Here is a 13,735-nt window from a genome sequence, read left to right on the forward strand (position 1 = left end):
TGTTTTCAATGGCAAAAGCTCCCACGTACTAAAAAATTTAAAGAAATTAAGATCCCACATTACACAATAACACACCTTGTGAAAAAGTTTAAAGGTAGTCAGTACTTCCCACAGTCACTGGTTAAATGCCACAGTGTGAAAAAAATAGATGCATCAAAATCAGACAGTGACATTTCAAAATCTACAAACTTAAAATGAATGAAGTCAATTAATACCACTTAATATATCTCCATTTACTGTAGGTAAGATAAAGTACTAAAATACAGCGCCTCTAAGGTTTTTTTGCATTGTTCCATTAAATAAGAAATATAGTTAGAAGCATTGTTTTTCATCTTTAATGTGTATAATGCTTCAAAGTAAACACAAAATATTAAAAAGATTTTTATTTCAGTGGCATGGTGATGCCGGTGGGGTATGATTGAGTTCCAGCCTCATCACTTTCTATGCAGAGTTTTCACATTTTCCCCCACGTTAATCTGGATTTTTCTCTGGTCTGGGAACTTTTATGTGAACTGATAAAATTTTCTAAGTTCTCATTGATACTGTAGATGTCCACTCAAGAAGTATTTAATCATGTCTTCTTTTTTTCTCCTTTTATTTGAGACATAAATTACCTGGAGTCATATAGGATATAGTAGCTGCTGAATGCAAATTCCCATCAGTGATAAAACTCCCTTGCTATTTCATGCACAAAGTTCATCTTTTCACTTGTTACATTTCATACTGGTGTTTTAGCTTATATTTGACTGAAATAACCAGTGAATAAAATCAGAAAATGTTCCTGCTCCCACAGCTTTTCCCACAGCTCTGCAATTGTAATTAGATTGAGCAAGTTTAGGAAATGAATGGATAAACAAAAAGGTTAGTTTTAAGTGCATTTTTTACTAAAATCTTATTTCTCTTTTAACAGGTATGAAAATTTTCAAAGAAGGATGGCTCAGAATCCAAATTTCTGGAAAACATAGGAATGTGAACTTTTTATATTGCTAAATTAAAATAAAATGAACTAAACAAATTCTAAGAAAAGATTTCAGAATTTAACATGCTTTATTGTATTACATGTTGAATGGAAAAATGATTTTTGAGCTCAGATGACTGTTAATTTGGGCACAGCTTCCCTCATGCAATGTAAACAAAACACTTGTTTCTGTTTACAGGTTTCTATATTTTCCCTTCATATTATTCAAGTGAACTGTATTCGAACATTTACTTTTTCTCATGTTTACTAAAAACATTAGATTCCATTGCTGCCTTGACCATTCTTAAATTGTAGGTTTTTCCATTTCAGATGCATTCATGAATAAACCAGAATGTTTGATTTTTATTTAATTTGGCAATAAAAATCATTGAACTTTACACTAGTAATATTTAATCAAAATATTGAGAAATAAGCATTCCAAGTTGATTTTTTTTTTTTATTTCACTGTGTATTATGTCTTGGGCAATTTGAGATAAATGATTCTGCAAGGGTGTAATTGGAATAGACATTTTAGGGATTTTGGTATATTCATTCACATAAACTAATTTGTTCAAGACATTTCTTTTTTTCTGAGTAGTGCACTTCAGATATCATTTTGGCAACCACTGTAAAACACAGTATCCCCTTGTGTGAAATCTCTTCTATAATAATCACTAACATTTTCCTATATTTCTAGTTCAGAGCAACATTTTAACAGTGTAACTGAAAGAAAAAGGTATTATTTGTCAAAAGACAAATCATAAGTTGAATGTTACAATTCAAGATGACTGCCAATTAAAAAACATAATTGTATTAGTTCAAGTTCAAAATTGATTTACTATGTACAGTTTCATGTAAAGGTTTGAACACATCTGTCAAAGTTACACATTTTGTTGATATTTAAAGTAAAAAAAATAGTAAATACAACTTTGACAGCAAACAAACTGATAATAAAAATTTTGAAAATGTATAAGTTAGCTAAAAAAAAAATCACAGCTCACAAACATTTCTGTAGCCAGCTTGTGAATCTTTGTATTTTTGCTTTGGAAATTATTTCCCCATTCTTCCTTGCAGACTGCTTCCAGCATTAAGGCTTCATTTGCCTGGCTGACTGACCTTCTCCACAAAGATTTGTTGATACTTAATGGAATCCATTCTTCCCTATACTCGTACAGTATTTCCTGTGCCATTGGCTGCCACACAACCCCAGTGCAAGGTGTTATTTTTTTTTAAGCTCTCTTCCATTTTTCTCCTAAACATTTGTAGTTGTAGCCAGTTTGATTTTTCAATTCATCTGTTTGTAGCACTTGGTTCCTAAATGATTTTGTCTTAATGCAAATACTTTATTGAATACTTAAACTTGTTTTTTTGTTTTGCAATGAGGTTTCTTTCAAATGGCTTTTCCATTAAGGCCATGTATGTGTGATTAACGCTGCCCAGTACAGCAGTGCACCACCAAGCCTTTATCAGCAATACCTGCCTACACACCTTTTGAACTTATACAGAGGTTTTGCTCTGTCTTCCTGCACAGTATATGAGCTATTCTGTCATTCAGTTTTCTTGGTCTCGTAAATTTTTACTCGAGCTCCAAAGTTCCCCTTACCTGTCATTTTTAAAAGACATTTCAAACTGTCTAAATTGCTAGCTGGGATGTACATTAACCTCTTTTTTTATAGCTTTCCTCCACATTGTAGGCATCAGTTAGTTTAATCTTTGGATCCTCAGTAAGTTGCTTAGAAGTACTAATGGTTATTGAGTGTTGCACACTGTTTGAAGAGTCACTTTATTAGGTTCCAGAATTCTCATCAGCTGACAATTCCCAATGACGGTTCTTGTCCAGATTAACAACCTAATCAGTGCTGAGACCATATACAGTGGTGTGAAAAACTATTTGCCCCCTTCCTGATTTCTTATTCTTTTGCATGTTTGTCACACAAAATGTTTCTGATCATCAAACACATTTAACCATTTGTCAGATATAACACAAGTAAACACAAAATGCAGTTTTTAAATGATGGTTTTTATTATTTAGGGAGAAAAAAAATCCAAACCTACATGGCCCTGTGTGAAAAAGTAATTGCCCCCTTGAAAAATAACCTAACTGTGGTGTATCACACCTGAGTTCAATTTCCGTAGCCACCCCCAGGCCTGATTACTGCCACACCTGTTTCAATCAAGAAATCACTTAAATAGGAGCTGCCTGACACAGAGAAGTAGACCAAAAGCACCTCAAAAGCTAGACATCATGCCAAGATCCAAAGAAATTCAGGAACAAATGAGAACAGAAGTAATTGAGATCTATCAGTCTGGTAAAGGTTATAAAGCCATTTCTAAAGCTTTGGGACTCCAGCGAACCACAGTGAGAGCCATTATCCACAAATGGAAAAAACATGGAACAGTGGTGAACCTTCCCAGGAGTGGCCGGCTGACCAAAATTACCCCAAGAGCACAGAGACGACTCATCCGAGAGGTCACAAAAGACCCCAGGACAATGTCTAAAGAACTGCAGGACACACTTGCTTCAATTAAGCTCAGTGTTCACGACTCCACCATAAGAAAGAGACTGGGCAAAAACGGCCTGCATGGCAGATTTCCAAGACGCAAACCACTTTTAAGCAAAAAGAACATTAGGGCTCGTCTCAATTTTGATAAGAAACATCTCAATGATTGCCAAGACTTTTGGGAAAATACCTTGTGGACTGATGAGACAAAAGTTGAACTTTTTGGAAGGCAAATGTCCCGTTACATCTGGCGTAAAAGGAACACAGCATTTCAGAAAAAGAACATCATACCAACAGTAAAATATGGTGGTGGTAGTGTGATGGTCTGGGGTTGTTTTGCTGCTTCAGGGTCTGGAAGGCTTGCTGTGAAAGATGGAACCGTGAATTCTACTGTCTACCAAAAAATCCTGAAGGAGAATGTCCTGCCATCTGTTCGTCAACTCAAGCTGAAGCGATCTTGGGTGCTGCAACAGGACAATGACCCAAAACACACCAGCAAATCCACCTCTGGATGGCTGAAGAAAAACTAAATGAAGACTTTGGAGTGGCCTAGTCAAAGTCCTGACCTGAATCCAATTGAGATGCTATGGCATGATCTTAAAAAGGCGGTTCATGCTAGAAAACCCTCAAATAAAGCTGAATTACAACAATTCTGCAAAGGTGAGTGGGCCAAAATTCCTCCAGAGTGCTGTAAAAGACTAATTGCAAGTTATCGCAAACGCTTGATTGCAGTTATTGCTGCTAAGGGTGGCCCAACCAGTTATTAGGTTCAGGAGGCAATTACTTTTTCACACAGGGCCATATAGGTTTGGATTTTTTTTTCTCCCTAAATAATAAAAACCATCATTTAAAAACTGCATTTTGTGTTTACTTGTGTTATATTTGACTAATTGTTAAATGTGTTTGATGATCAGAAACATTTTGTGTGACAAACATGCAAAAGAATAAGAAATCAGGAAGGGGGCAAATACTTTTTCACACCACTGTAATTGAAAGGGTCCCCAAATCTTTGCAAATGCCATGTTTACTCTTTTTATTTTTGTCCATTCTTCAGTTCATCAAATACACCATGTAGCTTGCATTAACATTTTCATAAACATGCCACTATTTTAGTTTGTTTGCTGTTGAAGTTTGCAGTTATTGTTTTCAACTTTAAATGTCAACAAAATAGCAGTTTGGCCAAGCTTGTCTAAACTTTTGCTTGGAACTGAATAACGTTTCTATAAAATTCTTGTTTTTGTAGATTCTCTTTGTAAAATTAAAAATGAAATAACATACCAAAAAGCTGCCTAGAGCTGATGAGCACAAACATAATGCACAAAGTAGCATATGATACAAATCATATATGGCATTTTATATCACTGTGCAGTACTTGATTTTAATAAAAGAGACCAATCATAGTAATAATGGGTAAAAGTGATTTTGGATATGTACTGTTCAGATGTTACAATTTTCTGAACCTGGTGGTATCTGCTGGCACATGGCAGAGCTTAGTAATGAGAACAGTGTGTATTCAGAGCGTTTTAGAAACTTTTTGATGCCATAGCTTTAATGAGATAGTATTTGTATGGATTTGTGTAGTGGAACGTACATGGGATCGTATGGAATATTAAGCAGATATCATATTCTTCTAATGTTTCTGTCTTGTTTGGTTTTGTGATGTCACAAGTGATATGTTAACATCACCAGTCATGCAACTTTTGATGGTACAAATGCAGTTGTGTGCCTGTTTCATTTTGGTGCCATTATTATAGGATCAAGTTAGAATTCAGATATCCAATCTAAATATTTTGAAGCAACTTTTAAATTCTACTGCTATGCCGTACCATCTTAAATGTTATCAAAATCCTTGAATAATAAACCTGGTCCAGAAAAAAAACTCTTCAAGTGAAAAATAATCCATAAATGTTCATAAATGTAATCATAAACAGAAAACTAGAAAAATGATTTATTGACTCGTCAAAGTCTGCACACTCATGAAGGAGAACTTGATTGAAGCAGTTTTCCGTTGAATTGTGTATTTCTGTTTGGAGTGGTCTACATAAGCATAACACCAAAGTTTGGAAATGTTTGTCCATTCCCTTGTACCACTCTTGAATGCTCGGTGATTCTGGATGGAGAACATTCTTACAACAGATAAGTGTACCTTCCAAAATACAATTTGTTCTTATCTCTCTATCATGTCGTGCTGCAAGTCCCAGCTCCTGCCTAATCGTAACACCATCTTAACAGAAACATGCTTCTACAGTAAAGATACATTTGTTTGAATAATATGCAGTATTCATTTTTAATAAGTGCTATCTTCTCATCAGGTGACAAATCATTTTGCTGCCTGGGTTCAGAATCCTCAGTATACTTTGTACAACTGCTTTTTCTTGCAACCTTTGTATTCTGCTTAAAATTGTGGAAAGTCTGGAATATAAGATGCATATAATGACCCATCTGTTTGGATTCTGGGATGAATGATGACCTGATCTGGGTAAAATCTTGATGGTAAAACAGGTATTGCCCTTGTCGATGATGACCTTGTCAGTATTCCAAGCAACATCCAACTTGGGCCCTAATATTCTCAAGGAGTATGTAAGCCAGTCGACTTTGCGTGGCCTCTGGTCGTCTGTGTGATAAATGTGGAGGCAACGAGCGAGCAGGGAAGTCTACCATATGCATTACTGCTGCTTGCACGATCAGTGACATTTCAGGATACATTTTTAGTACTACAAAATGATTGAAACTGTGCTTCTTGGAATCCATGAGGGGGAAATTAACTGAGATTTCTGATTATATTCTACGTGTGTATTAACATTTCCTGCTAGTCGAACGTAATTTATTTACTGAATATACTTTAATTAACTTTACCTACTGCAGGTTCTCATATCCATTTTGTTGTTGGTGATAACGTGGTTTAGTTTAAGTGAAAGGGCTATTTTAGATGTAAACTCTGAAAAAATATGTTTTAAACGCGTGGACGGGTTGAAGTTGAGGGCCAGTGTTAGTACAACGGTGACTGTCGCGCGCCCCTTTTTACGTGCGCCCGACTGTCCCAAGTTAAGTGCGCGCGACGCGCAGGGCGTTCATCAACCCATCACCCCTGGCAACCGCGCATTGTTTCTAGTGGTGTCCTCGGAGACGCGAATGGCCAGATAAAAGTAGAGACTGCAAGAAAGTAAGGAAGCTCCTGCTACACGTTTACTGCTGAATGCACGAGCATTGGCATTTTTAAGATAGTTTCCACTATCCATTTAAAAATGATTGAAACTGTCCTCCACGGAGTCCGTGAGGGGGAGAAGAACTCTCTGCTTACGCTGTCTAAACTCTCCGAAAGCGGTGAGTACAATCAACACTTAAGACAGCCTTTTTTCTCTGTGCTTCCCATTTAAAATTTAAAAACTGTACTTGAGGGTCTTGTGACTTTAAAAGCAATGGGCCCCCACTGCACCAAGGAATACTGAAATCTGAATATTTGTCATTTTTACTGTTCGGAAAAGTCTACTTAAGATGTGCTTGTTAAAAAAAATGTGTAACAGAATTCCGCTGCGGTTTATCAATAGGACGGTGCGTTTACCCGGTGTCAAACCCTAGGCGTATCGTTTAAACTATTTCAAAGTGATTAATGCCTCGTATTCGTTAACCCACTGAACTGTGACCATCAATCAGAAAACGACTACATTATTTGACATTTCTAAGAGTCGCACTCAATACAATTCTTTCGTAACGGTTTCGTAGATTGTTATGTTTCCCTTTGTTTGCGCACAATATTAACCCATTCAGGCTTCAAAAACCGTATTTATAGTTTGAAGCTGCACTGACGAGTACATTAGCGCCATATCAGAGATGAAGCAGATACTACTGCCCAGAATTGTCCAGTAGATACGGACACTCAGCACAAGCCTGCGTTACAGCAAGAATCAATTAGCCCTGTAAATGGTAGTTAATTGTGCTATGAAGATACTGGACACAGCTAACCTAGGGAGTGGGCACTTAACTCACCAGCCGTGGTAAAAGAAGCAGGGCACAAAGTCAAGAGGTTCGTAGCTTACAGCCTGGTGGGTAGGTGGGTGGACTGGAAGACCTCCACCCGCAAATGTAAACTCCGATTGCTAATATAAAGTGAAAAAAAAGGTCCAGAGTCTAGCTATGTAGTTCAAAAGCAGAGATGATAACTGGTAGCTGAAATCACTGAGAATTAAACAACCAACTGCAGTCCAAAAATCAGACAACTCCGGGTATGCATAATAGTAATAATTTTCTACAAAGACATATTAATAATGTTAAAAATAATCCGTGATTTATCACACAATTAACCAATTAATGAGTGTGATCCTAAAAGCTTATGATTTATAGTTAAACTCCTTAGCTAGGAGAACACAACATTGCAAGATTTGGGCCTGTGTCTGCCTGATTTGTATTGATAGATGACATATACAGTAGTCTGGGTTAAATACTGCTCCATATGTTTCTTAGACTTTTGTACTAGCAGGTTGTATTTAATGTAAGTTTCCATGCATGCTAGGTTTAAACACTAAACCCACTGGCCCATGTGCATCTGGATATTCTCTACTAACAGGCAGATTAAATGCAGATTCCTGTGCCAGTTAGTTTTATACAAGGACCCATGTGTAACTGGCTTTTCTATATTAATAGACAGGATTACGTGCATTTTCCATGCTGAGTACAGTGACCTATTTATGGTGGGTCAAACAGGGGTGAGTAGCAATGAACAACTTGTACCACCTTTTTATGTGCACCTATGCCTATTTTTTTTAGAAATGATCTTCTGCTTACTTAAACAAAAATACAGTTCTGCCAGTTGGTATGACTAAATATGGTTTGTATCATCATTTCTTTAAAAAGAAACACACCTAATCATTGTAATTTAATGTGGACCATAGTTAAAGGGGTATAATTAAACAAGAGAATTAACAAATATTCAAAATGGTTAAAACCTTTACTTATTAGAATTGGGAGGCTAATGGTAACAACAACAACATTTATTGATATAGCACATTTTCATACGAATGATATAGCTCAATGTGCTTTACAAGATGAAGAAAGAATAAAGAAAATATAAATATAAGATATGTAAAACACATGGATATGAAAATCTGTTTTGTCTGGAAGTCATTCACAAGATGCAGTGCTTACATTGTCCAAACTCTCAGAAAACCATGAGTATAAGAAGCCACTTTTCCTTGTCTGTCACTTGAACTCATTTACTAGACTGTGAAGCCTTACAACTCTTAAAGCAAAGTCAGCTGCATTTCAAATTCAGCTCCATATACAAGTAACATGTCTGTTGAAGCTTTAGTTTTGATGGTAGAAGAGCTCAATTTAAAATAACCCAGACCAAACAAAAACATTTATACATACAGTAAATTTAGTTGGAATCTGTCCGAACAGCAATTTATTTTACATACCATAACATTTTCAGACCTGTTTATTGCAATTCATATTCAGAGCCCATCTTGGCAGCACTGGGTTCCAGACATTACAGGGCTCATTTATGTACAAATGGACAATTTAGAATTGCCAGTTAACCTATCACAATAGTCTCTGGAAGGAAAACTGGAGCACCCAGATCAAAACCCTTGCAGATCCAGGGAAAATATATAAAATCCACTCAGAGAACAACTAGACACCAGATTTGAATCATGGAGCAGCAATGTCAACCACTGTTCCACGTTATGGTCTAGTTCAGGGGTCCTCAATCCCAGTCCTGGAGAGCCGCAGTGGCTGCAGGTTTTTGTTCTGACCTGGTGGCTTAATTAGAAAGCAATTCTTGCCAATAAAGCACTAACAAGCTATGAAATTAAATTAACTCTGCTATGTCAGGTCATTCTCATATCCTAGATTTTCTTTCCCTTTCTATCATGCTGATGATTTGAAGGCTAAAATGGACGAGTAATTCTCAGTCCTTCACTTTTTTCTCTTCATTTTTCTTCCAAGTATTTAATTAAACCCAATAGTGCAGATACATACACATAGGTGTAAATGTAAATAAGCTAAATGGAGAAATGCTGCTCTCTCTTGTCATTTGCATGTTATTGATAATAAGGAGCAATTAAAATAGCTGTTTAAGACAAAATTAAGCAATAAGGGCTCAAAATCACTAAAGTGAAGCAGAAGTGTTACTTTAGCAATAAGTGCTTTTTATTAAGCAACTGGGTTGGAGCAAAAACCTGCAGCCACTGCGGCTCTCCAGGACCGTGATTGAGGACCCCTGCTCTAGTTTATTACTTTTATTACATCTGAAGGTGGATTCAGGTGATGCACACAATTACATAGCAGTTACAAGGTAAGGGAATACTGCTTTTGTATCTTTGTTACATGATAGCTGTTCAGTGTGTTTCTATAAGTTATTTGCTCTCAAGGTGCTGGCTCTCCACTAGCTCTGTTTCACTTTAGTCATATGGTGTCAGTGTGTAACCAATATGATTTAAATTCTTGATGAGTGCAGACTATTCTGAAATTTAAAGAGGCTTTATTCATACTTTTTGTTATTTCTAAAAAGAGAAGTAAATTGTTGTAGCTATCAGATTTTTCAAGTACCTGAGTATCAGATTTGTTGCTGTGACACTCTTTATTTATTCAAGCTGAAGATTCTTTCATCTGTAAGTTTTCTGCTGAGTTTTTCATACATTGAGTATGCAGAGTAAATTAACGAAAAGTCAACTACTGAGAAGTAAAGTGGATAGTGGGACAGTGCTACAGAGTTGTGAACACAGAGGTCATTGCATGACATTTAGACATAACTAAGGCAACATCTTTGCACAGGGTGTCTGATAAAAGAGTGGTAGAGTTTTATATGTTCACTGCTTTGGATCACGGTCTAAGAGGAGTGTGTTAAACCATGTGGAATAAATTGAGTATGATATTTCAGCCTGCAATGGTACAGTGTTGAATATGGACAGCACCACAATGAGCAGTGATTATCCTTGCATCTTTACACTTTCAAATTCTAAAGGGATTTGTATTCTTTGGTCCATGAGTTAATGGAGGCAATTATCAATGCTAGAAAAAAAATGGAACTGTTTTTGATCAAACGTTTTCTTTTTTTGAAAAACTTACTCATAAAATCATTTTGTTTTACTGTCATGAATTAATACCAAAAGTTTCCTTCTATCTTTTAGGATAGCTTGTAAGTATTTGCATTATATGATAGAAACCAACGTTTTTGTAGCAAATATATTACTAGATGTGCTACATATCTAAGATGGGTTACCTTTATGTAATCATCGTAGGCCTCAATGTTGACATTTGCAGTGTACCATCAATTGAAATGTTTTTTGTAATGCATATAATAATAAAGTTTTATTTATCCGTCCATCAAACGGCACACCACAAACATGTGTATGTAATGAAATGCTTTACTACAATTTTTTATCTATCTATCTATCTATCTATCTATCTATCTATCTATCTATCTATCTATCTATCTCATAAAATGTACGTTTTCAAAAAATGTTCAATTATTTCAAAGAAATAATTGCATTGCTTTGTCTTATTATTCATAATTTTCAGATATTGACATCATTTGGACACACATTTTGTCATTCATCGAAGGGCAGATGGCTCTTCAGAAGGTATGAAACCGAAGTTATTGGTATTTTAAAAAGTATACTGATATAACAGATATTTATTCACATCTCAGTTTTATCCAATATTGGCTTTTTCTGTACAGAGTAAGACAATGTTTTGTGTGATTTGTCTGCTTTTTAGAAAAGGTATATTTAATAAGCTTCACTTAAAGCAATATGTATTTGGGTCTCAGGCAACCCAAGATAATAATAGCTTTAAGCTAACTGTATAATGTTTACTAAAAAATAATATAAAATAAACAATTATAACAATAAAATAACAGAAGAACACAAATATAAGAAATGCCTGCTTCCTTCTTAGATGTCAGAGGAAGCCAATGTAGCCACATAAAACTCGCATGGACACATGGAGACCATACTAAGTCCACACAAGCAAGAAGCAAGCTGGGAATTAAACCCTGATACCCGGAGATACAGTATGTAAGTCTCATAGCTGAACTTCTTCTTTTTTCTTTTTCAGGGTGTCAATGTCCCAGGACTGGGAATGTTCACTTTCTCTCAGTACAAATTAGACATAGGACATAAATCACTTATGACACAAAGGCCAGTATTTCAGCTTTCTGAAAAATTAGCACAAACTCATGGATTGGAGCAATACAGATTACCCAGTGCAGGTAAGACCTTTTTATTCATCGTGTAGACTGTCATTCATGCTGATATTATTGTCATATGAATGGCAGACTACACATTGTGCAACCTTTCTCCTACTTTTGAATAATCCGGATTACTGGCCAAAGTACTTAACCATTTGTTTCAGTTACTGTATCAGTGGTACTATTTACCTGTTTTACACTTCATGCATAATTTCATAAAATGAAGAAAATTGAAAACTTTGGGGGATATCATGTCATTTTCTAACCCACTTAATCCAGACCAAGGATGCAGTGGGGTGGAAGCCTATCCCAGGTAGCATAGGGCACAAGGCAAGAACAATCCCTGGACAGGGCACCATTCCATCACAGGGCAAACACAAGGCACCCATACACACCAAACACACACTACGGCAAATTTAACACCTAAATTCACCTAATTCACCACTGTCTGCATAGTGGGAGAAAACTCACGCAGGCACAGGGAGAACCTGGGATGTGAACCCTGGTCACCTTATGAGAGGCAGCAGTTCTACCACAGAAGATGTATTTTATATTTTAGCAGTTTGAAGGGTTATAGTTTTTTATTGTGCTATCATCATTTGTCTGTATTTTCACACTATCATGTGAATATTGTATCTCAACAGGGGATGTACCAGTTGTCCCGTTGAACTTCACAAGCATTGCCTTGGAGAGCTCTTTTGATCGAGACACAGTCGAAGGATGTATGAGAGATACACTTCTACTCTTGTCCCGCACCCTTGCTTCCAAACGAAATGTTTTATTTAATTTTCGTGGAATTGGTGTTCTCTCTGTACGTAATGGAAAAGTAAAGATGAAATTTTACCGGGATTTCCTCAACTCCATGGACACCAGTGGCAACTTATTAAATTCTCTGTGTAATGTAAGTTTTATTTGTTTCACTCAGTTATAATTTTGAGGACATTAAATAAAAACAAATTTTATTTATAGTACAGTATTTAGGCTTTACATTAAAAGTAGTTTCATTGCACTTTTGTTTATACTTTGCAGCTATCATTTTCCTTTCATGTGAATAAAAGAAAATATAGTAAATATTTACACATTAATTAAATTAATGTTTTTTGGAGTCTAGATATCTTCTGTATACTTCTTTCTCAATTTGAATTTATTGAACACATTATTCTATTGTATGCCAACCTTTCCCAGTTGTCATTTTCAGATTAATTCAATCTGTATTAGCATCAAACATGTTTGAATAAAATTGTATCTTGACTGTCATGGAGAACAAACGTATTTAAACATGAAGTAATGCTAATGTTGAATAATTGTACTTTCTCAGAGACCAGGAACATGTGACTCTGTAATATCAAGTCGAGAAATGTGGCCGCAAAGACCTGGAACAAGTAACACAGTCCTGTTTCCAAGGTACACTATCTATGGTTCACTGTTCTAGGAGTTTAATTAATGCAGATCATCATTGTGGATTTAACAATTCAATACCCTTAACCTCAGGTATGCCTGGTTGTTTGAACACATAGTTACATTTTTCATTTAGTTGAAAAGGCCTTTTCATTTAGAAGTAATATTGTAGATACTATAGGCACATTTTAACATAAAAACATCTGTGTAAGTGATGCCAGAAAATTATTCCAATATATGGAAACCTGAGTCTGCCTCAACATTATTTGTTCTGCAGCATTATGTCAAACCAGTGCCACACAAGCCTACAGTGGTCTTTAAGCTTAGGATATAAGTAGAAGTAATGTATTTCATAAAATATTTTTTATGTTTAACTTTTATCAAGTTTGATTACTTTTTGTTTAATCACTCTCTTTAACACTGTTAATAGTGTTGTAACGTTGTAACACGGGCATAGGATTAAGCCATAATTAATTATATTCTGATACGTATTCCTCGATTTAAAGGAGGTGAAAGCACCAGAATGTCTTGTTGTCTGAGCAGCTGGGAAATCTAAATACTGATGCTTTTAAGTAAGGTTCAAGCAATAACGGTTTTTTTTACAGTTAAAGCTTGGGTCTCTGGCGGAGGTCTTTGATCAAGACAGGGTGATCTGGGACTCTGTAGGCTTAATTTGTATTTTATGGAATG

At 35.8% G+C, this 13,735-nt stretch overlaps 2 protein-coding genes across 2 annotated transcripts in view; both read left to right on the forward strand.

The window, feature by feature from the left end:
* Positions 1–1,356, forward strand: part of hikeshi (heat shock protein nuclear import factor hikeshi) — a 38,458-nt gene extending 37,102 nt beyond the window's left edge. The window contains exon 5 of the mRNA XM_039744617.1: positions 911–1,356. Coding sequence (XP_039600551.1) covers positions 911–965 — 55 coding nt within the window. The 3' untranslated portion in view covers positions 966–1,356. The remainder of the gene's footprint in view (positions 1–910) is intronic.
* Positions 1,357–5,743: 4,387 nt separating this feature from the next.
* The window catches only part of LOC120523360 (coiled-coil domain-containing protein 81-like), a 36,876-nt gene continuing 28,884 nt past the window's right edge, over positions 5,744–13,735 (forward strand). The window contains exons 1-5 of the mRNA XM_039744618.1: positions 5,744–6,783; positions 10,978–11,039; positions 11,515–11,668; positions 12,292–12,548; positions 12,966–13,051. Coding sequence (XP_039600552.1) covers positions 6,705–6,783; positions 10,978–11,039; positions 11,515–11,668; positions 12,292–12,548; positions 12,966–13,051 — 638 coding nt within the window. The 5' untranslated portion in view covers positions 5,744–6,704. The remainder of the gene's footprint in view (positions 6,784–10,977; positions 11,040–11,514; positions 11,669–12,291; positions 12,549–12,965; positions 13,052–13,735) is intronic.

Source organism: Polypterus senegalus, chromosome 2, assembly GCF_016835505.1.
Source record: "Polypterus senegalus isolate Bchr_013 chromosome 2, ASM1683550v1, whole genome shotgun sequence".
Lineage (NCBI taxonomy): Eukaryota > Metazoa > Chordata > Cladistia > Polypteriformes > Polypteridae > Polypterus > Polypterus senegalus.